Source organism: Balaenoptera physalus (assembly GCF_965194825.1).
Source record: "Balaenoptera physalus genome assembly, chromosome: 2".
Lineage (NCBI taxonomy): Eukaryota > Metazoa > Chordata > Mammalia > Artiodactyla > Balaenopteridae > Balaenoptera > Balaenoptera physalus.
The window spans coordinates 140,521,056-140,547,342 of record NC_138883.1 but is presented as its reverse complement, the minus strand read 5'-3'; the positions used below and the strand labels follow the sequence as shown (position 1 = coordinate 140,547,342).

Here is a 26,287-nt window from a genome sequence, read left to right as displayed (position 1 = left end):
TTTTCCATCAAGCCCTCCCCATAGATTCAGTGGTGCCTTCAGCCCCACGTGCCACCAGCAAGGCTAAAGAGAGGTCCTGAGTGCCACTCCGTACCACTGTCATGCCCGCTCTAAGGGAACAGGAAGAAAAAGGTAAAGAGAACAGAAGGCCCTTCCCGCTCTTGCATCTCCCAGTTGGTGCGTTTTAGGGGTAGGCTGCAGTGTACTTTCCTGGCAAGTGGGGATGTGGCTTGTCTGCTGAGCCCTCTTCTTTGTGAGCTGATGTAGTAGTTCTCCTTTGGAGGCATGAGGTAGGCAGAGCCCACAGGAGATGATAAAATGAACGTGTTATATTTAACGGTACCTTTCAGTGGAAACTGGAGAAGCAGTAAAACAGGCTGAGGTCTCATTGTACACCAGGGCTCCTTGGCTCACAACTTCATAAATAACGGCCCTGGGTGTGGTTACAGCTGACTGGGCTTTCTAGAGAAAAGAATGAACACTAAAAGTGACTGATATGACAGGGCAAGGTGTTAGGATAACAAATCTAGGCCATGATTTGGGATGGAGCAGGTGCTGTGGCTCCCCAGGTCTCTGCCTCAGGGTCACAGGGTCTCTTCATCCCATCTTGCCATTAACAGAAGTTACCCAATCCTAGACAGTGTGGTGGAGAGGTTAGGAGGTAGACTGAAGAGCGTTGCTACCCAAAAGATGGACTGTATCAGCCCTGGAAGCGTCGGCACTGGGAAATGCAAATGAATGAGCTCTGCCTAGCCAATCAGAATTGTAGGGGCCCAGGAATTGTATTTAACAAGCCCTCTGGAAGCTTAACGTTTAAAACTCTCTTCCAGAGCCACATGTCACCCATGTGGCCACTGTGGGACCTCTGTGACGTTGACCAAGTGATCTGATCATTTCGTGCCTCAGTTTCCTTATCTTCAAAATTGGGGTGGGAAGATTGAGTGAATTAATATATAACATTTAAGATACTTAGAGCAGTGTGTGGAACATAGTAAGGGCTGTGTAAGAGTTAATTGTTTTATTAATTATTCTGTAGTAGACATCAAGAACCTGGGAAGCCCCTGGATAACCATAACATATTCAAAAGAGTAGGTTCATTCCCTGATTCATTAAAGCATGTCTGCTGTCATCTTAGTTGGGAATCTGGTTGTAGAGTTTGACCATATCCATACTCACAGAATATAATTTTGGGTAGATAGAAAGAGTCCATAAGTAGACTGAGAAGAGATTTCATTCATTTCTGTGGTGCATTCCAGAGAACAGGAACTCAAGAAGACATTTCCCCTTGATCTCCTTAATTCTCTCTGCCCCCTCTCTTCTCGCCCTACACCCCCCACAGGGCCCATGGGCCAGACGCAATGATCCTTGTGGACGGGCAGCCACGCCAGGCAAAAGGAGAGCTGGGGCTCTCCCAAATGCTCCACATTGCCAGTCAGATTGCCTCTGGCATGGTGTACCTGGCCTCCCAGCATTTCGTGCACCGGGACCTGGCCACCAGGAACTGCCTGGTTGGAGCCAACCTTCTGGTGAAGATCGGAGACTTCGGCATGTCCAGAGATGTCTACAGCACCGATTACTACAGGGTGAGGTGGCTTCTCCAGATGCAGCAATCCGTGCCAGAGCTAGTGCCTTCTCACATGTCTTTGTCATTGTCCATTAACCCTGTTACTCCGGAGCACACATATACACATCTGTGCCCAGATATACACTTGATGCGTATCCTTTGGCCACTCCTGCATCTCAACATACCTGTCAATTATTCTCTGGATAGCTCACTCCTCCCTTCCACCTGGATAGGGATACTTGACTGTATCCCTACATTGCAATGACATATGCACTGTGTTCTTACTTCCATCAATACTCATTCTTCATGCAAACAGATACATACACACACACACACATACACACACACATATATATATGGACAAGCTCAACTTGGTGCTACGTTTTAACATCTTTCAACTCAGTTCCCTATCCAGCCTCACCCACGACACATTTTATTCTTTAACATTATTTGATGAGCTTATAGGCTTGTTTTCATAGGTAGATCTTGATAAGAAGTCAGAACCCAACATAAAGTAGCAAAAATGGTTAACGTAATGCTGAGCAGAATTATCCAAATGACGTAGGAAAGATGAGGGAAGGAAGCAGGTTCTCATTGCCAACTTTGGAGAGAGGTACATGTGGGCCTTAGGAAAAGCTTTTTGATTGTGAGAGGAGATATCACGTTCAATTTTACCTCTATAAAAGTGTCTACTTTATATTAATAGGTGTCTTATTTTGCTCCCCTTTGTATTTGGGAATCATCTTCCCATGGATCAGAGAGTGGTTCTGACAATGTTATTATTGCCAGGGAAAGGACGGGTGGGCATGAGTGGCATTTATTCCCAAAAGGAGAAATATGGGTGCAACCTGTATACAGAGATAGGATAACTTCTGCAAGTTGATTGGGAGGCAGATGCCTCAAATATATGGAAGATTTACTTTGGGGTCTTTGAATGGGTAAGGAGTTTGGATGGTGTAGAAGGAGAGGGTGGGGCAATGTTTTGGAGGTTGAGAGGCATGGCAGCCATTTCCCTCGTCTTCATCTTCTTTGTACAGAATGAATGATCATATTGTGAATCAAAGGACCTAGATATATGTCTTTTTGGCCTGAGCACGGTGGGTCAGGAGGCTGGGGGTTTGGGGTTGGCATCTGTAAATCAACTCTGTCTGGATGCTCTTGATGGCTTTGCCTAAACAACATTGCCCAGATGTTATAAGGGATCACTCAAGACACTTTATTTTAGCCATAACCTGGAGAAAAATGGAATATTTGAGAAATTCCTTTTGTGGCTAAAAATGGACGAGTTCATGGTACAACCAAAAGATGGCAGATGATAGACCATCATGAGACTATGAAGCAAAGTAGACCAAACAGTAGCAAAGGTAGAAAGTCTGCAGAAAACTGGGCAGTTTCTCTAGCTACCTGCCCAGTCCAACATCCCTAGATATGGAAAAAGGAGCATGATGTAGCAGTAGGCACAGACTGATGGGCAGGGCAGACCTGCCAGGAAATATCAAAGTGGAGTCTTTCTTTCGCATCTAGACCAATTCTTTTTTCAATCATTTCCAAGAGAAGCATCGGTGTGGTTACTAAGGGCCCATGGGTCATAGATTTCTTGAGTCTAGCTGGAGCTGGCACCGTTTAATTGCTTCTGCACTCTGCGTAATGGGGTTTGCTGGCCTGTCTGGCTGAGCTCAGATTTATGTTGGTGTTGATAAAAGCAAGGGATGGATCATTGTTTTTCTGTGTGAGGCAGATGTTTGATTATACCAATCTGGTCTCCACTGGCTTTACCAGGGTGTTGGGAAACAATATCCGACCAGAATGTGTGCAAACTCAACTTTAAGCTTGCTTCAAGGAGTGCAGTTAATATTTCTTGATTTTGATTTAAAAGAGAGAAGAAAAAAAAGATTACATCTCCAAACGATCCTGCTGTGCCCTGACTTGAGCAGTTGTGAACCGTTGCTTTTTGTACCTGGGAGAGCTACAAGGAGTAAATCCATCTCATTTCTGTGGGCTACAGGGCAGATTGGAATTCAAGGAAGGGAGAGTGAGGTGGGAAAATGTTCACATACCAGGTATCCGCAGTTCCCTTTTCATGAGTTCTAAGCCAGGTATAAGCAGAGGCCAGCTGGCTTGAAAATGTGTGTCTTTGGTCCCAAGGAAGTATAAAATAAAAAAAGGATAGCTGGGGCTTCCCCGGCAGTCCAGTGGTTAAGACTCTGCCTTCCAATGCAGGAAGCGTGGGTTCGATCCCTGGTCAGGGAACTGAGATCCCACATGCCATGGGGTGCAGCCAAAAACTTAAAAAAAAAAACAAAAACAAAAACGGATAGCTATTGCAGTAAAAACACAATGCACCATCAGAGAACTGCATATCCACTCATGGTGGGTAGATATTATACTCTGCATATTCAAAGAGCAGCTTGTGTCATATCTTCATGTTCAGTACAGGTGCTCACAAGGTCCTCATGTGTACACAAACCCTCCCCCTCCCTCACCTTCTGTAAAACAAAAGGCAGAAGTAGACTTGCCTGAGGTCATATCAGTAATAAACTGTGAAGTCATTATCCATATTGGAAGACATCAAGGTGACAAGGGAGTTCTGTATTTGGGCCCAATGTTACCTATGTTCACATCCTAACACTGCCATTAACAGCCATGGGACCTCAATGTGCTTTCCTGAAACCTCTATTTAATTTCCCCGTTTTTCAAATGAGGACAAGCATGGTCTCTCAATCAGGTTATTTTTGATGTTAAGCAAGTTGATCTGTGTAAAGAGCCTGGAATACACTACTTACTGGATAAACTATGGTTTATTTTCCTTAGTCCCCTTCACACCCAAGGCAGGAGAACCTCAGGGATAATCTTATTTCCACATGTAATTCTTGGGTCAGAGAGAAGGACCTCCTGACCACTGGAAAATAAACTGGGATCGTGTAGCTGCCCCAAAGGAGCAGCGTCTTTATGTTGACCACCTCTGGAAAATTTCCTTCACAAGGTTTCAACTTAAATAGAAACACTGGGTCATCAGTACTTGCCTGTTCTTCTGGTCTGTGTTTATATGGTCTTGCTCATGAATCTTAGCGCTAAGTCCATGTTCAGGTGATTTATGAAAGATTTTTTTTGTTTGGTACACTGGCTGAGACTGGGGGAATGCAGTGATTTATTAGATAGCAAGAACGCTGAAGGATTCTCTCTGCAAGCTGACACCCGGGACAGGTTTGCACCTCTCGGCTACCATACATTACTGAAATCTGTTGGGCCTTGGAGTTTGCTGATTTCTGGTACCTAACACAGCTAAATGCAGATAATTCAGGCGTGTGTGTGTGTGTGTGTGTGTGTGTGCGCTCATCTGCCCAGTGTAGATTCCAGGGTGTGTATAGGAGGGCAGAGGGGGAGGTGGAGATAAACTCCTCCTTCTATTCTTTCCTTTTTAATTTTTTAAAACAAAGAGGTGCCATCTGACTCATGCACAGGTGATATGAAAATGATGTACAAAGGTGAACTGCCTAATTTCCTGTTACATATTTACAGAGAGAAAACAAACATCTCTGCACCAGAGTGAGTGCCAGAGCGATTTGTTCTCGCTTCTTAAGACTATGCCCCATGACAGATCCCTTTTCCTTGTATGGGTCACTGACTCATATGCTTCTGAGACTGCCTTTAACCTGGCTTTGACAAGGGTGGGGTTTTGGTACCATTATATCTTTCTCAGAATATCAGACAACACTAAGAGTTTAGGGCTCAAATCTGGAATTAAAGAAAGTCTTGAAGAAGAGGAGGTTGGGATTCCAGAATAGAAATGTTTTCAGATGTTTTGATTTGGAGGGGAGGTGGAATGCTGATACAGGAAGAATGGGGGTGGAAGAGATTGGTGCTCTGATCTTACTGATCCAGAGGGCCGGGAGTGCACCTTCCTCTTCACTCTGCGGTTCTCCGTGCCCGGCACAGGACCTAGAACTTGGCAGACACCCTATAAAAATATGAACAAATGCATGAAAGAATGAATGAAGTCAGAATGGGAATTCAGAGTTAGGCAGGAAGTGGATTAGGCCAGACCAAGAGGAGCCTGAACAGGCATCACTTTTGCGGAGGGGCTTCCATGCCCTGCAGGGCCAAGCATCGGGATCCCTTCAATAGGCTCCCCAATTAAGATCTAGGGCAGATCTTATGTGTTCCAGCTACACCTAATGGTGACAGAGGTGACAACCAGAATGGTAGCAGCAGAGAATCAGTGGATGAATAACTCTGCTCTTGAATCCCATCTGATTCTCCTGTCTCCTGGGGCTCCCTGCTTGATCATGTAAGCCCTCACACCAAAACCAGCTGAAGGAGACATGCTCATTTTACACGTGCTGATTGTGGAGCTTTGCACTTTTTCACCAGCCTCTTAGCGCTCTACTGGGGAAGGAGGAGGGTCTTCTGAAATCTTTCAGGTCAGATATTATTGGCCTCCGTTTTATAGTTAAGCCTTGGAGAGGGTTGGTGATGTGTTCAAGACCCTGAGATTCTCCAGCAACAAGTCAGTGTTAGAGCCTTTATACAGCCTTAGGATGAGTGATCCACTTTGTACATTTGCTAAACTTGTCCATGCTGGTTTATTTCCCCTTGTGCCAAATCCCCTAGCCATTGAGAAGGTCCATGTGCTGGGGACAGGATTCAATACAATTCCCTGACTATGTGCAAGGATGAAGAGAATGCGGTCTGTATTCCCAAGGAAATGAAATTTTCATAGGGAATATAAAACAGGATGAAAATTTGTAATTCCACCGTAACACAATAAGGTTACCAATTTCAAAAGCCCATCTAATTAGAGGGATGATTTGGGTCTTGAGGCAGTCAGTGGGTTGAATTTTAGGAGGAATAAAGATAGCTTTGAAATAGGCAAACCAGGAGAGTGATCTGGAACAGTGTGTCACTCAACCAGCCAAACCTGAGGATACATGAAAGATGCATGGAAGGATGTTTGTAAAGGAAGGATGGGACCACTATGGCGGCTCTTGAAAGGCCAACCGTTCTGACGTGGGTAGCTGAAGGACAGTCATGGGAAGTTTGTCATCTGTTTTAGTGTAAATGAGGCTCTGAGAGGACCAGTCATCAGGCAGTGGCGTGTAGGAGAGACGGCTGGGACCCGAGGCCACTAAAGCCATGGCAATGGTCCAGGGAAGAGACAATAAGGCTGTTTGCTGTAGGGTTAGCAGTGGAGTGTGGAAGAGAAGCCATCGGAATTCGTGGGGCTGGGAACTCAAAGCCTCTATCCGTTTTGTATTGTAACCTTGAAAAGGAATAACAGTGAAACGGAGGGTCGGGATGGATTTTTTACAAATGCATCTTTTAGGCCACCGAGTCCATTCTGCATCCCTGGAGTGTTAAAAACAGATGAACAAATGCCAAATCATTCAATTTTAAAGAAACATGAAGCTGGAAGGAGCCTTAAATGTCATCTATTTCACCCCTGTGGCCCCAGGCAGAACAGCTTCAAAATCATTCCCGACAGATGGTTTGCTTGCTCTATTCCGGTGCATCTCCCGGGATTCCACTGGCTCCCCCTTATTCCTTCCAGCTGTGGCAAAGGGAAGCTATCATTAGTGAGAGATTTATCTATATTTTTCTTTCTAATTCATAACACCCTTTAGAAGTGGGAAGTTCTCAGTTATGTCTAGCCAGAATTTTACCTGCTGCAAAATAAGTCTATATTGTCCTATATCCTTAGAGGAGATAAACACAGTTTATATTATAAAACAGACATTATAACACTCAGGAAAACGTGAAGAAGATGCTCAGTGAGACCAAAATAGGTAATTGGTTGTGTTTTATTTGCTGGAGGGGAATCAATGGGATATAAATATCTCCCTCCCTTGACATGCCAAAAAAATAATATCCTCTTTCTGAGAGCAGTTGCCAGGGGTCTCCTAAATTTGGTTTCACTTCCCTGTAATACTGAAATCTAGTTGTTTCCTTTTGTCAGTGACAGTGGTGCAGGCATGGGATAGATGCTATCGTAGTCAGCCTGATCTCCGTGGGGACAGATATTGCGGAAAAATAAGGACAGGGAGAATCCTCATCAGAAAGTTTCAAGAACTTGAGGCATGTTTATACTGGAACCCAACCTCAAGAAAGGAGAAGAGAAGGCAGCAGGGTGTTGATTCACTTTATCCTTCTCTGCTCCTGTGGACGGTGGGGATAGCAGCCTCTTTATAACCTGACAGTGGCGAGTATTATAACAGACCCGGTTTGGGGTCCTCAAGTATAAAGGGCTTTTTTTTTTTTTAATGGCAAACTGAATATATAACCTATAAAGATACATAAATTTCCATACAAATATCTTCTCTACGAGCTGTAATTAAGATATTTGCATGTAAAGAGAACGGTATGTTCCCTTGACTTCCTCCTAGTAGAGGATTGTATTTCTCTCCTAATCCTCAAAGCCCAGGACTTTGTGATCTGAGTCTAAACAGGAGGAGGAGAGGGAGGACTGGGTCAACATAGCATTTGATATTCAGAATTTTAAACACAGTTTTTACTCCCGGTTGTTTATTTTTTAAGTTTAGCCAATCCCACAGGACAAAGCTGAGGTGGGGATGGGGAGAACCCAAGAGAAAATGGGCAAAGTACCCACTAATTCTGGAGTCCAGCAGATAGATATTCCTTTGAATCCTGAGCTTCTGCTTATGAGCTATGTGACCTTAGGAAATTTTCTTAACTTCTCTAAGCCTTAGATCCTCATCTGAAAAAAAAAAAAAAAATGAGAACAATTTCTTCTTTTGTGTGGGTTAAATAAGATAATGTATGCAAATTGCCTGGTACCTATTAGGCACTCAATAGATGGTAGTTATTATTCTATGTAAATGAATAAGGTAGAAATTATATACAGATCTTCCTCGACTTACGATGGGGTTACTTCCTGATAAACCCATTGTAAGTTGAAAATATCCTAAGTCAAAGAGGCATTTAATACATCTAAGCTACTGAACATCATGGCTTAGCCTCACCTACCTTAAACGTGCTCAGAACACTTACATTAGCCTACACTTGGACAAAATCATCTAACACAAAGCGTATTTTATAATAAAGTATTGAATGTCTCATGTAATTTATTGACTACTGTACTGAAAGTGAAAAATAGAAGGATCGTGTTGGTATAGAATAGTTGTAAGTGTGTGGGTTGTGATCTCATGGCTGACCGGAAGCTGAGGCTCATTGCTGCTGCCCAACATCACGACAGAGTATCCTGCTGCATTATCGCTAGCCAAGGAAAAGATCAAAATTCGATGTACGATTTCTACCTAATGCGTATCACTTTCACACTACGCTGAAGTTGAACTATCATAAGTTGGGGACCATCTGTATAAGAAATTTTAAATAACTTAAAGTTACTTACAAGCCAAGGTATTTCCTATTATGGTCTTTGGTGCTAGATCCTAACATTGAAGGGGAGAATAGCCTACATAAGAGAGCTCAGGGAGATATAAACAAAGCCACTCACTCTTCCGGGACTGATGTAGACCACTGGAGTTGGTCTGCTGGAAGCCCAGGAGGAAAAAGAAAGCACTTCTAGTTGGTCAGAGGAAGAGCTTTCCCATTTCGGACCTGGTAGCTCCAAGAAGAAGCTAACTTTTGATAACCATAACCATGAATTCTGTGGTAGACAAAGGCCTTCAGAACTAGAGCTCATTCTCCAGGCCTCCTAAGTGTGTGATGCCCCTTGTTACCCTAGAGGAAGATGTTAGGTTCGTGTGCCCTAGAGCCTTGGGGATAGAGACAAGGCTGGTTAAAGCCCGGCCCTCCCTCCTTTTTCTCTCTTATTATATGCAACTCGATGGCCACTGCTCATTCCTGTGCATAACATGAGATAACGGATATTCAAGAGCTTTGTGAACTGTTGGCTTGGGTGCTGCTGATTTTATCACCACTGCCACCACCACCATCACCACCATCACCAGCAGTATAGTCTGCTTAGTAAGTGATGATGTGCACTCTGGAAAGAAGTTCATCATCATCCCAAACTTGATTGGCAGTGGCTGTCAGTAGGCCATCTCTTCCACTCTGCCAATCACCATGACAGCCTCTCCTCCACTGAGTCATGCTCTCCAGCCTCTGTAGCCAGGATGGACCTTGGAGTTGTGGCCCAGTTTGTTCCTGAAGTTGATCATTTTCTTACTCAATGGGTCAATCCCCAACTTCCTGATCTTTGTATTTATTTAGTTAGTCATGTCCTTGAGTCATTTGGGTACATGCATGTCCCGTAGCCCTCTACAGCATAAATTCCCTTAAAGGCAAAGGAACCCACTCCTTTTTTTTTTTTTTTAAGATTAATACATTTATTTATTTATTTTTTAGCACCTTTAATTATTATTTATTTATTTATTTTTTGGGCTGTGTTGGGTCTTCGTTTCTGTGTGAGGGCTTCCTCTAGCTGCGGCAAGCGGGGGCCACTCCTCATCGCGGTGCGCGGGCCTCTCACTCTCGTGGCCTCTCTTGTTGTGGAGCACAGGCTCCAGACGCGCAGGCTCAGCAGTTGTGGCTCACGGGCCTAGTTGCTCCGCGGCATGTGGGATCTTCCCAGACCAGGGCTCGAACCTGTGTCCCCTGCATTAGCAGGCAGATTCTCAACCACTGCGTCACCAGGGAAGCCCCCCACTCCATTTTTATCACAGTGATGTTTCACATAAAAGGCGCTTAATAAAAGTGCTTAATTTAAAAATATATTACCCTATGCCAAGTGTTTGTGATGGGTAAGGAATAACGGCCATTATTCCTTAACGGTCCTATAATGGTCCCCACTTGCCAGGTACCAATAGTCAGTATGTGGGGATTCTGGGTAGGTATATCTGGAAGATGCAGTGGTGTCACCTAAGAAAAAGCCAGCAGGATCTGATTCCCTACCAAAGGCCCAAACATCTGCTTATCAGTGAAAAGGCCTGAGAGAATGTCTCACAATAATTAAAACACCCATGAGACTGCAGTTAGCACCAGGAGGACAATTTATTAATGTGCACAGGGGACCAGATTATTGAAAGGCTGTGTGATCAAAGCATTCACTCCCAGTAAGCCAGCCTGTGTGGGGTGCCTGACTGCATCGAGAAGGTTACATGAGGAAGAAATCAGAGCAAGGGAGTCAGATGAATCAAATGGTCAGTGTCATCTAGCTAAGAAATTTTGATATATCGCTATTGATCTGATAGCAAGGACTTCTTGGCTTCCTACTCTTCTGCTTAAATCCTCCTCTCTCCCCTGACTGAAGCCAGGAGGGGATGAACATTGCCACCATCAAATTCCATGCCCATCCTTTTGCAGGTCTCTATGATCGTATTCTTTTATTATCTGCATCAATCAGTGTACAACTGAGCCATGATGGCCTGGAAGGCACTCAGGCTTTTTCAGACAACCTTGGATGTAAACTCACGTTTTCATCCATTTTATGCTGATCTTAAAGAGACCAATTGTATTTTCTTCATTTCCAAACACTTGGGAGGGGTCACTTTATTGTCAGAGTGCCTCATGCTTTCCATGTCACTGGATTTCCTTTATACCTAAAAATGACTCCTTTTGTTGCTTTTAAGTCTAATTGCCTTGTTACCAAGTATTATATGCCCCAGGGGTGGCAAGTAGATCTCAGGTACGTGTTCTGATGACTGGTAGTGATTGCTTGAAGTAGAGTGATGAGAAGAGCTAGGTGGGTGCATCTAGAGTCAGTGAAAAAGCATGTGGGATCAGCGGGTATGTCTACCATGAGCATAGGAACAGGGATGCTGGTACCTGGGTCATATTGTTCCAGTCCTAGACTATCCCATCCCAATTAATGTCCTCAATTCAGAGACTCTACTGGACCCTTTTAGTCATGCTCTAACCTTAGCTTCTCACAACTGGAGGGACTGTAATAAGGCATAGGTGTGTGTTTATTGACTGCACCAATCTTTTTTTTTTTTGGCCAACAAAAAGAAAGCTGCATTTATTTATTTATTTTTTTAACATCTTTATTGGAGTATAATTGCTTTACAATGGTGTGTTAGTTTCTGCTTTATAACAAAGTGAATCAGCTATACATACACATATATCCCCATATCTCCTACCTCTTGCGTCTCCCTCCCTCCCACCCTCCCTATCCCACCCCTCTAGGTGGTCACAAAGCACCGAGCTGATCTCCCTGTGCTATGCAGCTGCTTCCCACTAGCTATTTTACATTTGGTAGTGTATATATGTCCATGCCACTCTCACTTCGTCCCAGCTTACCCTGCCCCCTCCCTATGTCCTCTCCATATCAACAGATTCACACATCTGCATTCTTTCTTACTTCCCTCACACCTCACCATCTGTCACCTGCCCTGTTTCTAGCCCACCTCTTGCTGTGACTGTTTGTCTCACTCTATCTTGAAGTCTTTCTTTCGGTCTTCTATGATCTCTTTTACTTTAAAGAAAACTCTTCATTTGACCTTTCTGCCACCTCCAACTTTCATTTGTCTCCTCAACTACTATAATAGGTTGTGTTCATCTTCTGTCTTAATTTTTAAGCTTCTGATCTTACCCCTTCCTTGACTCTGCATTTTGGGGTTCACTAATTATTTCACCATGGCCAAATTCAGATTCCTTTCCTCTAAAGAGTCTAATCCTTTTTTGAACTAACTGTTGAATGACATTATCAATAACTGCCCCATTCCTTCTCCCGCCCATCCACTCCCCCACTGCTTAACATCCTTGTTCAATGCCTTAATGATGCTCTATGATCTATTCCCCTTTATAGCCATCCTTTACCTCTTCCATTGGTTTCTCTCCTTCCCATTGGAAGTTCTAGTGCCACCATTTTAGACATCTACTTTGGAAAGCTCACACACTCACACGCTTATAACCCTTTCTTGCTTTTGTGCAGAAGCTGTTTGAATTTACATTTTTAGCTTCTACCTCTTCTCTCTTTGATTGCTTAACCTGTAAGTCTCCCCTGGACAGTTCATTGGTGATTGCAACTTGTCTCGTTGGAGATACAACTCACCGTGGCCACCTCCTACTTCTCAAATAGGCGCTCCTCAGCAGTCTGTTGGCATGAACAAAAGCTCTTTTGGGAGGTTCCCGGAATGGGAGTCATTTTTGACCTTGTCTCTTCCCCCTTTGTACCTAATTCTTCACCAAATCCTGCTCTATCTTTCTTCATAGCACCTCAGCATCACTTGTTCTTTGAATGTTGGCAGGAACGATCCTAATTCACACCCTGATCAGACCAACACTTGGATCAGTGCGTGCACCTTTGGTCTCAGAGCCCTCCATCCCATACTTCTCAAACTTTTCATCATTCTGCCTGCTTGTTTAAAGGCTTGGGGAAATATAATTTCTCAAAAATATACATTTCTCACCCTGCACTCCGCCAGTCTCCTTCCTGTCCCCTCCCACAAGAAGCCCCCTGACACCTAGCCAGCCTGTTCCTCATTCCACAATGGCACTTGCTCATTCCCATTGTTTCATAAGGACTTCTGCATCAGTTTGCTAGGGCTGCCATAACAAAGTACCACAAAAGTCTGAGATCAAGATGTTGGCAGGGTTGGTTTCTTCTGAGGCCTCTCTCCCTGACTTGTAGACGGCTGTCTTCTCCCTGTGTCGTCACATCATCTTCCCTGTGTACATGTCTGGGTCCAAATGTCCTAGTCTTCTAGGCACCCAAGTCATATTGGATTAGGGCCCACCCTGATGACCTCTTTTAACCTTAACTACCTCTTTAAAGACCCTTTCTACACATCTAGTCACATTCCGGGGTACTGGGGATTAATACATAAGAATTTGGTGGGAGGACAGAATTCAGCCCATAACATCTTCTCTTCCCAACTTCCCATGTGCTCTTTTTCTCATCTCCCCCTTTGTTTTTTCTCTCTGTCTGTTCCTCACTGCCATCAAAACCCAGTGATGCCCATTTCATTGTCCTCACGGGATGGTCTCCTTGGCATCGCCCTATTGGTTTACACACACAGATGTATTGCTTCATGAACGTGCTTTTCTTTTTTGATTCATTCCTGTGCTTCTCTGCCTCTGGTTTGACTGAGAGCAGGGGCTGTGTCTCTTGTCTTCTGTCCAGAGCTCTTGATTTGGGAGGTGCTTGAGAAATGCTATTGCTAAGGTACCGTAAGTTCCTTCTCTAAGGCAGCCTGGCACACAGCCCCTCCTCTGACTTCTCAAGTGGCTTTTTGAGGGAAAACAGTTTTTCCCAAGTGGTAATAGGGAAAATAAATGGTGATTCTGTTGACAGCAAGGAGGAGGGCTGAGGCTCTATACAGATGACGTCCTGTTAGCTCACCTCCTTTCCAAACTGGAAAGGCAGGGAAGGGCATCTGGGAGAGAAACCCCTAAAAGTAGTGATAAATTCAGTGATGTTTCTGCTGAAGACAAATATTTCCTCAGAAGCTTTGGAGAAGGTGCTATTTCTTGACCGAAAGGGATGAAAATTCTAGGTAAAATCTATTTCCTTTCAGAGGGTCAGTTGGCTGGAAGGCTCATCTGGTCAGGAGTAGAACCCTTGGAGGGAAACGAGTTGGATCTTGGTGGCTCACAAAGGAAGAAGCTGGTTGTCGTGTACTAGGAGTGGTGTGATGGTGTGTCTGCCAAGCCATGGACTTCTGAGTGAGGGCAGTTGGGATGAGTTGATGCAGTCAGCCTTTCTCTCTAGTAACATGGGAGAGGTGTTTGGAAGCTGTGGCCAAGAGAGACACGCCATTCAGTTAAAGATATACCCACCTCCCTTCTCCTCCTTGCTTTCGTCCTTCCATGCTTCCTTCCTGTGCCTTCATCCCTTTCTTCTCTCTTCCCCTGCCCCCCTCTCTCCCCCATTCACTGTCAGGAAGGGCTATGCCAGAAGGGCCCGCTCAGCGTGTCATGGCAGCGGCAGAGGCTAGAAGCGTCGGCAGCTTCCACAGTGAGTCTGGATTTCGTTTCTGGGGTCAGGGGGCTGGGCAGTCCACACACAAACTGACAGCTTGCAGACTTTGGAGAGGAACTTCCATGGGCTGGGGCTGCTCCCCACCTCTCTTCCCCTGCCTCCCATCATGGGGACATCGTTTAACATTCATGGAAGTTTCCTGCCAAAGGCTTTGATGTGCTTCGGATGTCTCATGGGCAAGAAGCATGGTGGGGGTGGGGGTGGAGGGGCCGGGGCCATGTTTTGCTAAAATGAGGTGCACATCTGGGAGAGCCGCCGGAGTTCAAATGGCTGCCAGGTATTCTGTCCGGGCCTGCGCGTGTGGTAGAGGCTGGAGGCTCTGCATGGACTGCGGTTTGGCTGCTTTCTTGCGTTTCAGGAAGGGTGCCTTGAGTTTTGAATACACATTGGATGCCTACACTCCCTAAGAGACTCCCTTTAAGGAACTAAGAGTACCACATAGACTTAAGGGTCTGCAAAACTGGAGGTCTCCCCGTTGACTTCAGGTGAAGCTTAGTCTAAGAAATTTGATGTTCAGGATAGTTATTACAGAGCTCCATGACTGAGTCATATCCCTGAATATTGAGGGGAAGGTTTTCCCCCTCCCCATTGTAATTTCTACAGTACTTTCTGGAGTGGAGATGGACATACTGCAGCTTTAGTCAAAGTTCCATCTGTCTTGCCTTGATCATCAGACAGAAGTGGATAGCTTCCTTCCACTTTTTGCCTAGAGGCTGTTTCCTTCTGTTTGGAGAATGGTCCACTTGGGAAAATAGAACCACAAAATTTACCTACCCAACCTCAAAAATCCCACACAGACTAGGAAATACGAGTCCTTCTTGCCATCTCGAGATGCTTTCCCACAGGCCAGATGCTGTTTCCAGACACTAACTGGGTGTGTTGTAGTTCATTTTTAAGAGAGAAGCCTCTGGTTTCTATTACATGACATTATCCTGATGTCAGTCTTCTGGGCAGGTGAACGGGGTTGCTTTTACTATTCCATTCGTTTCTCTCGTGATTTGGTTAGGGAGGTAAATTAAGCATAGCTTCCCAAGTTCTCTCAGGATCCCATTTTTATAGGTATGTCTTCTTGGCACTGTTACCAATAAAGGCATTAACGTGTAGGATTTTTCAATGCTAACAGCTGTGTAGAGCTTGAGTGTATCAGAACATGTTTGCCAGTCTTGTGAGAATTTTGAAAGCAGGACCATTATAAGAGATTAATCACTCTCATGCTTTTAAAACATCATATGCATTTCATTCACATCAAGGTAAAATTCTTGGTTTCAGGAGTTGATGGGCTTAATTAAAGTATCAAATTGGTCAAATTTATGAATTAAGTTCAACAAATATTTATTATTAATCAACTATGTATATTTGACTGGCTAAACTTGGACGTCTCAGAGAATGAAAAGAGAAGCTACTAATAATTAAATAGATACCACAGGCATAAACTGGGACCTTCCCTGAGAAATTGGGACATACAGTCACTCTCTTCATGTACTGTGAACTGTTTTAGGTGCTAAGGATACAACTGTGAATAAAACAGACAAAAATCTCTGACCTTAATAAGGAAGATGATAGAAAATAAAGATAAAGTAAAGTGTATTTCATGTTAGAGAATAATAGGTCCTTAGAAGAAAAAAAAACAGAGGAGAGAAAAAGAAATGCTTGGTGATGGTAATGGTGGTGGTGGTGGTTGTGTGTGTGTGTGTGTGTGTATGTCTGCATGCGTGCGTTTGCAGTTTTAGACGGGGAGGTCAAAGCGATTGAGTCTCCTGAAGACTGTAATGTATTTTAGTTTATTTAATTTAGCCAAGGAAGGCTTTCATGGCTTGGCTTAAATTTTTCTGAAACAAGTCAAATCTGGAAATTCTGAATCCAAAGCAAAAAAAACCTCAAAAACTTCAGAATGACCAAAAAAAATTGAGGAGGCAGAATCAGGGGTGGCCGTGGCATTGGAAACATACCTTGTCTGTTTGATAGGTTTCATCTCCAACTAACATCACTGAGAGGGTGTCAGAAAGTGAATGAGGCTGTGGCTTTATCCACTTGGGGAGCATCTTTGTAGAAAATCCCTCAATCTTTGACTTGCTCTGGCCATTCAGGATAGTTCAAGGCTTTTCTTCTTCTATCTGGTGTCCTTGGGGGTAGTAGGGGATGCCAACTCACATTTCTTGTGCAGCTACACCTGTCAGGCACTTTGCTAGGGGCTTTGAGTATGTTTATTTAATTTACACTGTTCTCACGAAGAAGTTATCAAAGTCTTACTTTACGGATTAGAACACCGACATTTAAACATGGAACTAGAAAATTGTGCAGCCAGGATCTAAACCCTGGTGAAAGTAAATCTGAAAGCCTGCTTTGATCAGTTAGTCTCAGCATCCATCCATAAATACCAGTTGGCTGGAAGTAGTAGAAAGAAAAGAGAAGTAGGACTCCCTGGATTACCACAAGGTCCTGCGAATTGGCTGATGCGCATGGCTGGATCAGGAGCAGATGTGTTGGGGTGATTGTACATGTCTTTGCTGACTGTGCATGACCGTACAGCAACTTCTGCTGCTTCTCCTTATGTTGTTGTCCTTGGGAATGGGGATAGGCATGGACCATTTGGGGGGCATGAGAGCTAGTCTTCCTGTTGGGGCATCCATCCTAGGCAGAGGTGGAGCTTGACTTCAGTGTGTCCTGGGTTCCTGGGTTTCGTGCACGTTGGAAGGAGGGTGGTGCATGGGTCTCTGTATAGATAATAGGGTTGGGGCGAATGCATGCAGACGTCTGAGACCAGACAAAGGTTTTTCAACAGGGGCTTGAGTGAAGAGTTGAGTTTGAAGAGAATCCTAAGTTTCCTGCCTGCCTTTGTGAATGGAACCCAGAGACTGACTTCATCCAGTCTTGGGACTGCTATTAACAAGAAGCAGGAAGTCTCTGGACCACATCTTCTTATGGTTATACTTAACGTTGATATCACTCTGTGACCTTGTGTCTATTTGTAATGTACATTTACATACTTCTCAGAAAAAAAATTCAGTAGACTCTTATTTTATGCATAAGATGGGCTCTTGCTAAAGTGGTGTGGTAAGCAAACCACCGTTTATGTGCACCAGAGAGAGCTGTTGTAGCAAAGTGAAGAATTATTTTGGGATCTCCAATAACCCTCTTCCGTTTTCCTCTTACACTAAAGGAGGATATTTCCACCCGCGATGCAGTTATTTCCTTGGACTTCTGTAACATATTTATCCAGAGGTCTCAATCCACGCCAAGGCAATGTCTCTTAGTTTCACAATATGTGTCATATGGATAGAGAGAAGTTATTACTCTGTCATTTACTCAGGATTTTCTTTACCATCACAATGTCAGAATCACTTAAGAATATACGCCAGGCACTTGAATGTCCCTTACTGTGGTCTTCCAGCTATTGGATGATGGCTGCCCCGTCAAATCCTGGTTCTTTTCTGCTTATAGCCTGTTATCTAGTTTCCCTCCATCACTTTGAAACTCACGAGCTAAGGAGAAAATCATCATTCATCTTCCTCCATAGGATACTCTTCCCTGACTTGTCTCGGAGTCCCCTCCCTGGCAAAAAGAAGCAAGCAAGCAAACTACACTTTCTTCTAAAATATGAACCCGTTTCAACATCAGTTGACTTCTCTCTTCTGCATCCATGTGCTCTGTGGTGTACCAATTTGGAACAGGGGTAAAGATTAGAAATGTCTGCTTATCTTTTAAGCTGACAAGGATATTCCTTCTTTCACTGATTACATACAGCCCACCCTGCCAGTCACACATTAAATGTCTTAATACTAGAAAGGACTTAGTTGCAGCTAGAAAGACAATGCTGGGGTCTTTGACCCAAGCCTGTGAGGGTACATGGTCATAAGTGAGTCCCAGTATGGGAACTTGCTTGGAGACCCCAGGCACACCCTTTACACCAGCATGCTGGGAACCCAAGGGTGTATCTCCTCACCCCAATGAACCCAGTTTTTCTAATTAACCTGAAAACACATACCTGTCTCTTTGCACACCCAAGGCACAAAAGGAGAACTCAAGATGAGCTTTTTTCACCCCCTCTCTGCATGTTAGTGTTTTTCAGCCATCACGGACGGAGGTTGTAGGGTGAATCAAGTTGCGGTGAAGTTGTCTATGAGCTAGAGAGTATTCTAAAACACACTAGGACTTTGACGGAGTCAAAAACCAACATAGTTGAACAGGCTTGAGATTGTGGGATATGATTTTTCACCTTTTTGTTGCTATTCCAAGTCTTGCAACGTAAGAGAGTGAAGACTGGCCTTTTGGGAGGGAGCCTAATACACTGTCCTGTGGGAGATGCCTCTTAATTATGTGGCATCTCATGTCCTTAAGTTCAGAGAAATTGGTTGTGTGTTCCCAGGGTCAGTCCTTTGGGTTCTCACCTGAAGATTTATCCAGAGATAGGAGCTCTGCCCATTCAATGGTAATTAATCTTTGAACTCCTAGTTCTCTTGGCATTGCTCTCTGATGATCTGAAAATAGATGTCTCAGATCAGAGCAAACCCCCAGAAGAGCATGCTGAGAGTTGCTTGGAATGGGGTGGGGCCCAGGACGTCACGTGAAAGGGCTCTGGGGAGCCAGAGGGAAGATGACAGAGAAAAGAAGGGAACCGTCTGGTTGTGCCATAATGCTGCTCATTAGCAAAGGTGCCCTAGAATTTTTGATGGGATTCTATACTCCTTGTTCTGGATCTTATCTTCAAAGTTGGTCAAGTCCATTTGCTTCCACAATTCTTTGGGGACAGATGACTTGTGAGAAATCCATATGTCTGGAAGGATTGTGACAAGACCTCCTGTCTGGAGATGCTGGTGGAAATAACATAAGTTCCACTATCTCTTTTGCCTGGGTTTGCTGGGCTGGTCCCTACCTCTCTTGAGCGTTAGCTAGTTCCTCTGATTTCTGCCACCTCCTCCCATGCTGGCATTTGTGGCTAACCCTAATGGAAACTAGATGTCTGATGCGACCTGCAGCCAGACACACTGCTATTGGGCAGGTGCAGTCATACCAGGAAAGCTTTCAGTTCACGTGCTGGTCTCAGAGCCACATGTGTGTAAACTGTGTCCCTGTGATGCTTTGTGGCTGGTGAGACCCTGGCATGTGGGTACCAGCACACAGAACAGGAAAGAAGAAAAGGACATACAGGGGGTGAGAGAAGGTATATTGCAATTCCATCCTAGCTGGGCAAGTTGGTGTCTATCTGGGCCTCTGGGATCTCTCTGAGTCTTTCTTCTTAGGTTCATTTCTAGAAATCGACATTTTATTCCTAGAAATAAAGATGAACTTGAGAGTTGAATTTTCGACTGTTAGATCAAGATTCTTTTGGCTACAAGTGACAAAAAACTTAATCTATCTTAAGCAAAAAGGCAGTGTATTGTCCCAGTAATCACCAAATCCAGATTTAGAACTTATTTCTGGGGTGGCTTAATTCTAAGACCCAAATAAGTCACCAGGCTTGACATGTGTTGCTAGCTATTTCCCTCCTTCCTTCTCCTCTCTACTCAACCTGCCCATCATCCCTCCATCTCTCTCTGCCTTCCTCTTTCTCTGCCTGAAACGATGATCTTAGAGAAAGAATGGGAAATAGATTTCCAAACAATCAAGGCTAATGAATTTTGAAAATTACGATGATACATGCTGCAGGAGCTGAACAGATTATCTGGGACCTAGTTGATCACTAACAAAGACTTGTCTTCATCGGGGAGGCCTTGCCACGGGGAGCCCAGCTGAAATAATCAACCTCACTTCTACAGGAGTCAGGCCAGGCATCACGCAGAGAAAATCTGCAAAGCAAAGACCGAGGAAGCAAAGCCCATGACTGACTGCTTTTTCCAGTCTGTCTACGAGAAGGAACATATGATGTTTTCCAGTGTCATTTTTATGAGCGTTCTCTGGGCCGATGTTGGCTTCCATCTTCCTTCATTGAATCTGCAGATTTAGATATTTCTGAATGAAAATCCTCTTTAGATTTTATGGGTGTTTTTAGAGAAATCAAATTTTGGGATTTCTATCATACGTCCCCAAATCTGCCACCTCCAGCCCATCAATTTATAGGTTTGAAAACTTTTTTTACAAGTGAGTCTTCCTTCAACTTGAAAATGCATAAGAACTCTGACTTGGGGGTGCAAAAGAACATTGGTTTTGGAATCAGAATAATTTAGGTGTGAGGCTTGAATCTTTCACTCTTCAGCCTTTTGAACTCACATAAGTTGCTTAACCTCTTCCTCCCTCTCCTTCCCTTCCTTCCTTCATGCAATGCTTTTGGTAATAATAATTTCCAGAGCCAAGGCATATTGAGAGGAGTGGATGAAGCAGTGCATTTTGCCTTATTTATCATAGATCCTGGCCCAGTATAAACACTCAGTAAGTTTTTGTTCTGTATCCCTGTTCACTGGGACAAGCCTTCCACCTCTGCCCCAACCTTGAAATACTGAAAGAATCTCTTTCTACCTCTGTTGCAGTGGAGACCAGAGGTTTAAATAAATTAAGATGAGGGCACTATGCTTGCGGATTGCCTACCCCAGACTTAGCCTGGCTCTGCCTCCTGGGGACTCACTAAGTGACCCTGAGTAAGATATTTCATCCCAGTTTCATCAGAAACAAGAAGCCCACTCGCCCTTATCCTCCTTCTATGCTTTTGGAAACATGAATGTGTACAATAGAGTAGGAATGCCTTTGAAAAGAACCATCCAACTGTGATTACTGGCTTAGCATTTAAGACTTTCTCCTGGGTTCATCCTCAGAGCAGTCTTCCCCCTCCTTTTGACCTTGAGGGAGAAGCCAAGAGGTAGGGCTTGTTGATAAAGGGAGAAGGAGCAGCCCACAGCTGCAGGCCTCAGATGAGAGCTTGTGGTGCCAGATGCTGCGTGGAGGGCCAGCTCCTGCAGCCCTTTCATCTGAGGTTACCCTTGGCTCACACCCTTCACTGCAAAAAGGCACCCTGGGATCCAGTTGTAGAGTAGTGGGCTGTGTGGAACTAGTGGGTCTCAGAACTCTAACCTTCTCCCAGGGCTGGGAGGGGCATCCAGAGGTCATCCAGTCTTTGCTTCACTGAATCACCGTGTTTTGGAACTAGATGACCTAAAAGTCAGCTAGCCCAATTCTCTTCGCTCGCCCTACCAATTTTATAAACGAGGACCCAGGGGCCCAGGCATGAGCCAGGTGGTGTGATGTAAACCTAAGGCAGGGCCCTGGAGCTCCCAAGTTCTGGCCCATTGCTCTTCTTCTCTTGCTTGGAACACACACACACACACACACACACACAAACTCTGGAAAGCCAGGCTGCTGAGGCTGCTGATGTTGGGAAGGACCTTGAGATGAGCTTTTGTTCAGTGCTCCTGGTATATTGATGAAGATAAGAAAACCTTGCTTTGGATAATCTCATGCCATTTTCACGTGGAGAAGAAGCGTAGCAATCCTCTGGTCCAATTCTGTCCTTATTGCAGATGTGAACATTGAGACCAAAAGGAAGCACAGGGTGCCAAAGCCACAGGGCGACACCCTGGTAGAACTGGGGCAAGAACTCAGTTGACCTGAGTCTCAATCCAGTTTTCTTTCCACTGGGTTCCATGGCTTCCCTTGGCATCAGATCTTCCTTCCTGCTGCCTTCCTCCCAAGATGCTGGAGGCCACCCGTCCCTGTAAGGGGGGTGGCTAGGTTAACTAATACCCTTTCCTGGAATTTCATAGGGGAAGGGCTAACTAAGAACCTGTGATGCATAAAAATAGTAGTGGTATTAACAAGTTGATTAATCACTTGGCAGTTCGCAGAGTGATTCAGCTTCTATCACCTAACCGCAGGCTTCCCTGAGAACTTAATCCTGTTATTTTTTTTCTAAGTCGAATCCCCACCTTTAAATGAGGATGGAGAATGTTATCCACTGGTTCATGTTTGTGGTCCTGCCAGAGATCCAGCCGGTGATCTGTGAGCTCTCTCTTCTCAGGCACCAAGTGTCCTGCCTTTAGAATTGAAGGGTCTTGTTTCATGGCTCCGAGAAGAATCCCTCTTTCCATTGGGTGAAGAGGAGCATTCCATTCTCCAGAAAGCTTGGAGTGTGAAAAGTTGTGTATTGTTCACCTTCTTGCCCTAGTTGGAGCCGCTCCAGCAACTAGTCCGTGGAGGGATTGCAAGTTTAACTCCAGCTCAGGGAAGCTAGATAAGGCAGCCTCTAGTCTAAGAAGGAGGTGCATGTTTTTTTATGTCAGGCCCCATGATGCTCTTCCAAATTCCCTTTGCCTGGGACGTAGCCATTGATGGTAGGCTTCTGCTGTGATATGAATTGTTTACTGAAGTAATTAAAATATGCAAAAAGTGTTCCCTGTCCCCTATTTTGTGCTTCTTCCCCAGCCACTTCTGGCATTTTTTGTTGGCAGTTAATAAAACAAAAAGGTGGGCCCGAAGGCCCAAGTCTCCCTCAGGTTAGAATGATTAATTTGGAGTGGTTTGGAAGTAGCAGATTTTACCTCTAGCTACAGCCGTGCCTTTCTGGCTGATGTGTTCAACCTGCACTAAGCACTGTAACGGGGGGATGGCAAATGCTTCATTGAGAGCACAGGGCAAGTGGAGGGAGGGGGAGAAAGGAGGCAAGGGTTGGTTTGCTTCTTATGGCAGCGCAAAACCAAAAAAGACTTCTCTTTCTGGGAAGCCCAACACTGAACGAGCCATACCCAAGGACACCTGAAATTTAGTTCCTAATCCAGCCTCAATCTTTACCGTCACCAAATACCCCCATCTACCTGCACCCACAGAAGTTCAAAACCTATCCCCCTATATTATCTACATCCTCGATGTGGAGTACGCTTCTTGCAAATATGTGCTAAGATACCAATGCTACTAGCACAACCATAGTGATTATGGGGACCGTTGGATTGACGCTTGCCATGTGCTGGATACTGTGCCAAATGCTTTACGTGGATTATTTTATTTAATCCTCATGGTCATTTTAGGAAGTAAATACCAGTTGATGTTTAACATATGGAGAAACCGAGGCTCAGAGAGGTTAAGTGATTTCTGGAGGTGACATGGCTATGAATTTGTGGCCTTGTGTCTAACGCTGTATCATGATGTTATACTGCCTTTGCTGTACGATCTGCTTAAGGGTGGGCCACCTTCTGTTCCACTTCTGGGGACCTGTTTCTGCGCCCAGCAGCTTTTTTTTTTTTTTTTTTAACTTATTTATTTATTTATTTATTTATGGCTGTGTTGGGTCTTCGTTTCTGTGCGAGGGCTTTCTCTAGTTGCGGCGAGTGGGGGCCACTCTTCATCGTGGTGCGCGGGCCTTTCACTATCGCGGCCCCTCTCGTTGCGGGGCACAGGCTCCAGGCGCGCAGGCTCAGTAGTTGTGGCTCACGGGCCTAGTTGCTCCGTGGCATGTGGGATCTTCCCAGACCAGGGCTCGAACCCGTGTCCCCTGCATTGGCAGGCAGATTCTCAACCAACCACTGCGCCACCAGGGAAGCCCCAGCAGCTTCTTTAATGGGAGATCTTATGCTTTTTCAACAGCATTGAGTAGAGCATGCAGGGTGCAAAGTTTGTTAGAGGCTTTAGGTCTTACCTTCCACTGGCCCAGAAACAGCTACCTGCCTTTTCCAACCTCTGGCCCAGAGAGATGAGAGATGTGTGAGCCACATGCATCATGACCCGAGGGTTCTCACAATGAGGGAAATGGGAAGACCGCAGCTGGCCAAACCTCTTTTAGAGACAGTTCAGAAGCAGCCCTGAATGACGGCAGGTGTCAGACCAGCACAGAAATCCCTATCATTGTAGGAAATAATACTATACATCAGTACTTTCAAGGGTAGTCTCATGCTACGGGCTAGGCTTTATAAACATTCTCTAATTAGTCTCCACACATTCTGTCTGAGATAAAGACCAGGAGAACCAAACAGAGGCTGCTTTAAGCTGTCTGTTTCTGGGACAGCTGATTTGAGACCCTCGCAATGGAAGGGCAAGAAGGTGTTCCCACGACCCAGGCACTGGGTCTGCATAACAGACATTATAAATGGCGGGTCAAGTGTGCCAGGCTGTTGGAATCTTGAAATTAGAGAAAAAAAAAAGCCTTCAGTTAAGAAGGCCACATAGTCTAGCCTCTCATTCAAAGCTTAAGAGGTGGGGATTCAGACTGAGCTTATTTACAGATAAGGCCTCATTGGCTTTCAAGGGAGGCTATTCCAGCGATTATTAGAAAAGCTCTTTCTCTCATGGAGCCATTGGTGCACATCTGCTGTCTGTTCACCCCTGCTCTTGGATGGAAAGCCCGGGCTCATAAGATGATATCATAAAACTAGAATCGTGATTAAAGAATTCAATGCTGTCATCTTAAGGCTGGTGGGATATTCATTCAATAGGAAGTATTATTGCTATTGTTATTAATGTCTCTGAGAAGATGGCTGGAGGAGACAATTATAATTCGGTTTGCTTTTGGAGGAAAAAGATCCCATCTTAGTCTTTGCTTTTTAAAATTCAAATTATCTTGTTCTTCCTTTTTTCCCCTGAGGCCTCTCTCATAGGCTATGCAGCCACTAACTGGCCGGGTCTTGTCTTCCCTGAGATTCACATTAGTTGCACTTCCTAAGTGTCTAAACCCTGCTTTGGTAAACAGCCAAATATTCCAAGGATCCGGGTTTGGTGGCCACACTGCTCCTGGAAGCTCCTTTTAGCCGCTCCCAGTGCTTGTAGGTCGAATTGTCTTGAACCCACAAAACCCCTAATGAGAGAGATTTGGAGTGTGGCAGTGGATTAACTTTTAGCTTGGCCTCTACCCACCATGGACTTGCTGACATTCCATTCTTGAGCTGGTTTCCTTATCCATAAATCAAGAATGGTGTTGCTTTGTTGTAAGGGTCTCTGAGCAGAATGTCCAAGTCCCTGGAAAAATTGAGAGGTGCTATTCATTCATTAAACATAGACATTGAGAAATTAGCATCTTTCAAGAAAGATTTTGATCGAAAGTCACATGCATGTGTATGTGTATTGAAAACCTGCCATGTCTCTGTTCCATTTAATATCTCATTTAGTGTCTGTACATGTTCTGTGTAGCTGCATTAGTGTCCCCATTTTATACCCTAGAAAGCTGAGTCTTCAGTGGTCAAATACATCCCCTAGGGTTGCTTAGCTAGTAAAGGGTATTGGCCAAGTTATAAATTATCCTTTTTGCTCTGTTGGATCTTCTGTTTCTTCATCCTATACACACATTATCAATAGCAGTTGTTATATTTTTCAGATTTGGGGAGGCATCTAAATATTTAGCAAAGCCATTCTTGCTTGAAAGGGATTATTTTATTTTTGCTAAATAAATCTGAATCTAAACCAAAACCTATCAGTGCCTGAGCTGTACAGGGTAAATTAAAAATCTAGATTGATGACAAAGAGGCTTTATCTTCCTGCCTTCCTTTACCTATTGATGTTTAGCAAGCACTTGGGGTCTGAATGGATCAGTCTGGATCCAGTGTGATCCAAGGATCTGAGCTGAGCTGATATCTCCAGCTTTGTTCAGCAAGTTGGGCCCTTTTAAAAACATCCCTCAAGTTTGTTTCCATGAGAAGATATGAGTGCAGCCAGGAGGCTCATGTCTGGGCATTTGGAAAAGAAAACCAGAGCCAAGTCATTTTTCAGCCCACATCTTTGAACTTGCAATGTAGGCTCTATAAAAATATACATTGGGCTTCCCTGGTGGTGCAGTGGTTGAGAATCTGCCTGCCAATGCAGGGGACACGGGTTCGAGCCCTGGTCTGGGAAGATCCCACATGCCACGGAGCAACTAGGCCCGTGAGCCACAACTACTGAGCCTGCGCATCTGGAGCCTGTGCTCCGCAACGAGA

At 44.6% G+C, this 26,287-nt stretch overlaps 1 protein-coding gene across 3 annotated transcripts in view; it reads left to right on the top strand.

Moving 5' to 3' along the window:
- Positions 1–26,287, top strand: part of NTRK3 (neurotrophic receptor tyrosine kinase 3) — a 391,080-nt gene that overhangs the window by 326,928 nt on the left and 37,865 nt on the right. For 2 of the 3 annotated variants that reach the window (XM_082450914.1, XM_082450913.1), the window contains exon 15: positions 1,340–1,583. In XM_082450914.1, the coding sequence (XP_082307040.1) occupies positions 1,340–1,583 (244 nt within the window). Of the gene's footprint in view, positions 1–1,339; positions 1,584–14,366; positions 14,442–26,287 lie in introns of all 3 variants that reach the window. The other variant, XM_082450917.1, reaches the window with a different exon arrangement.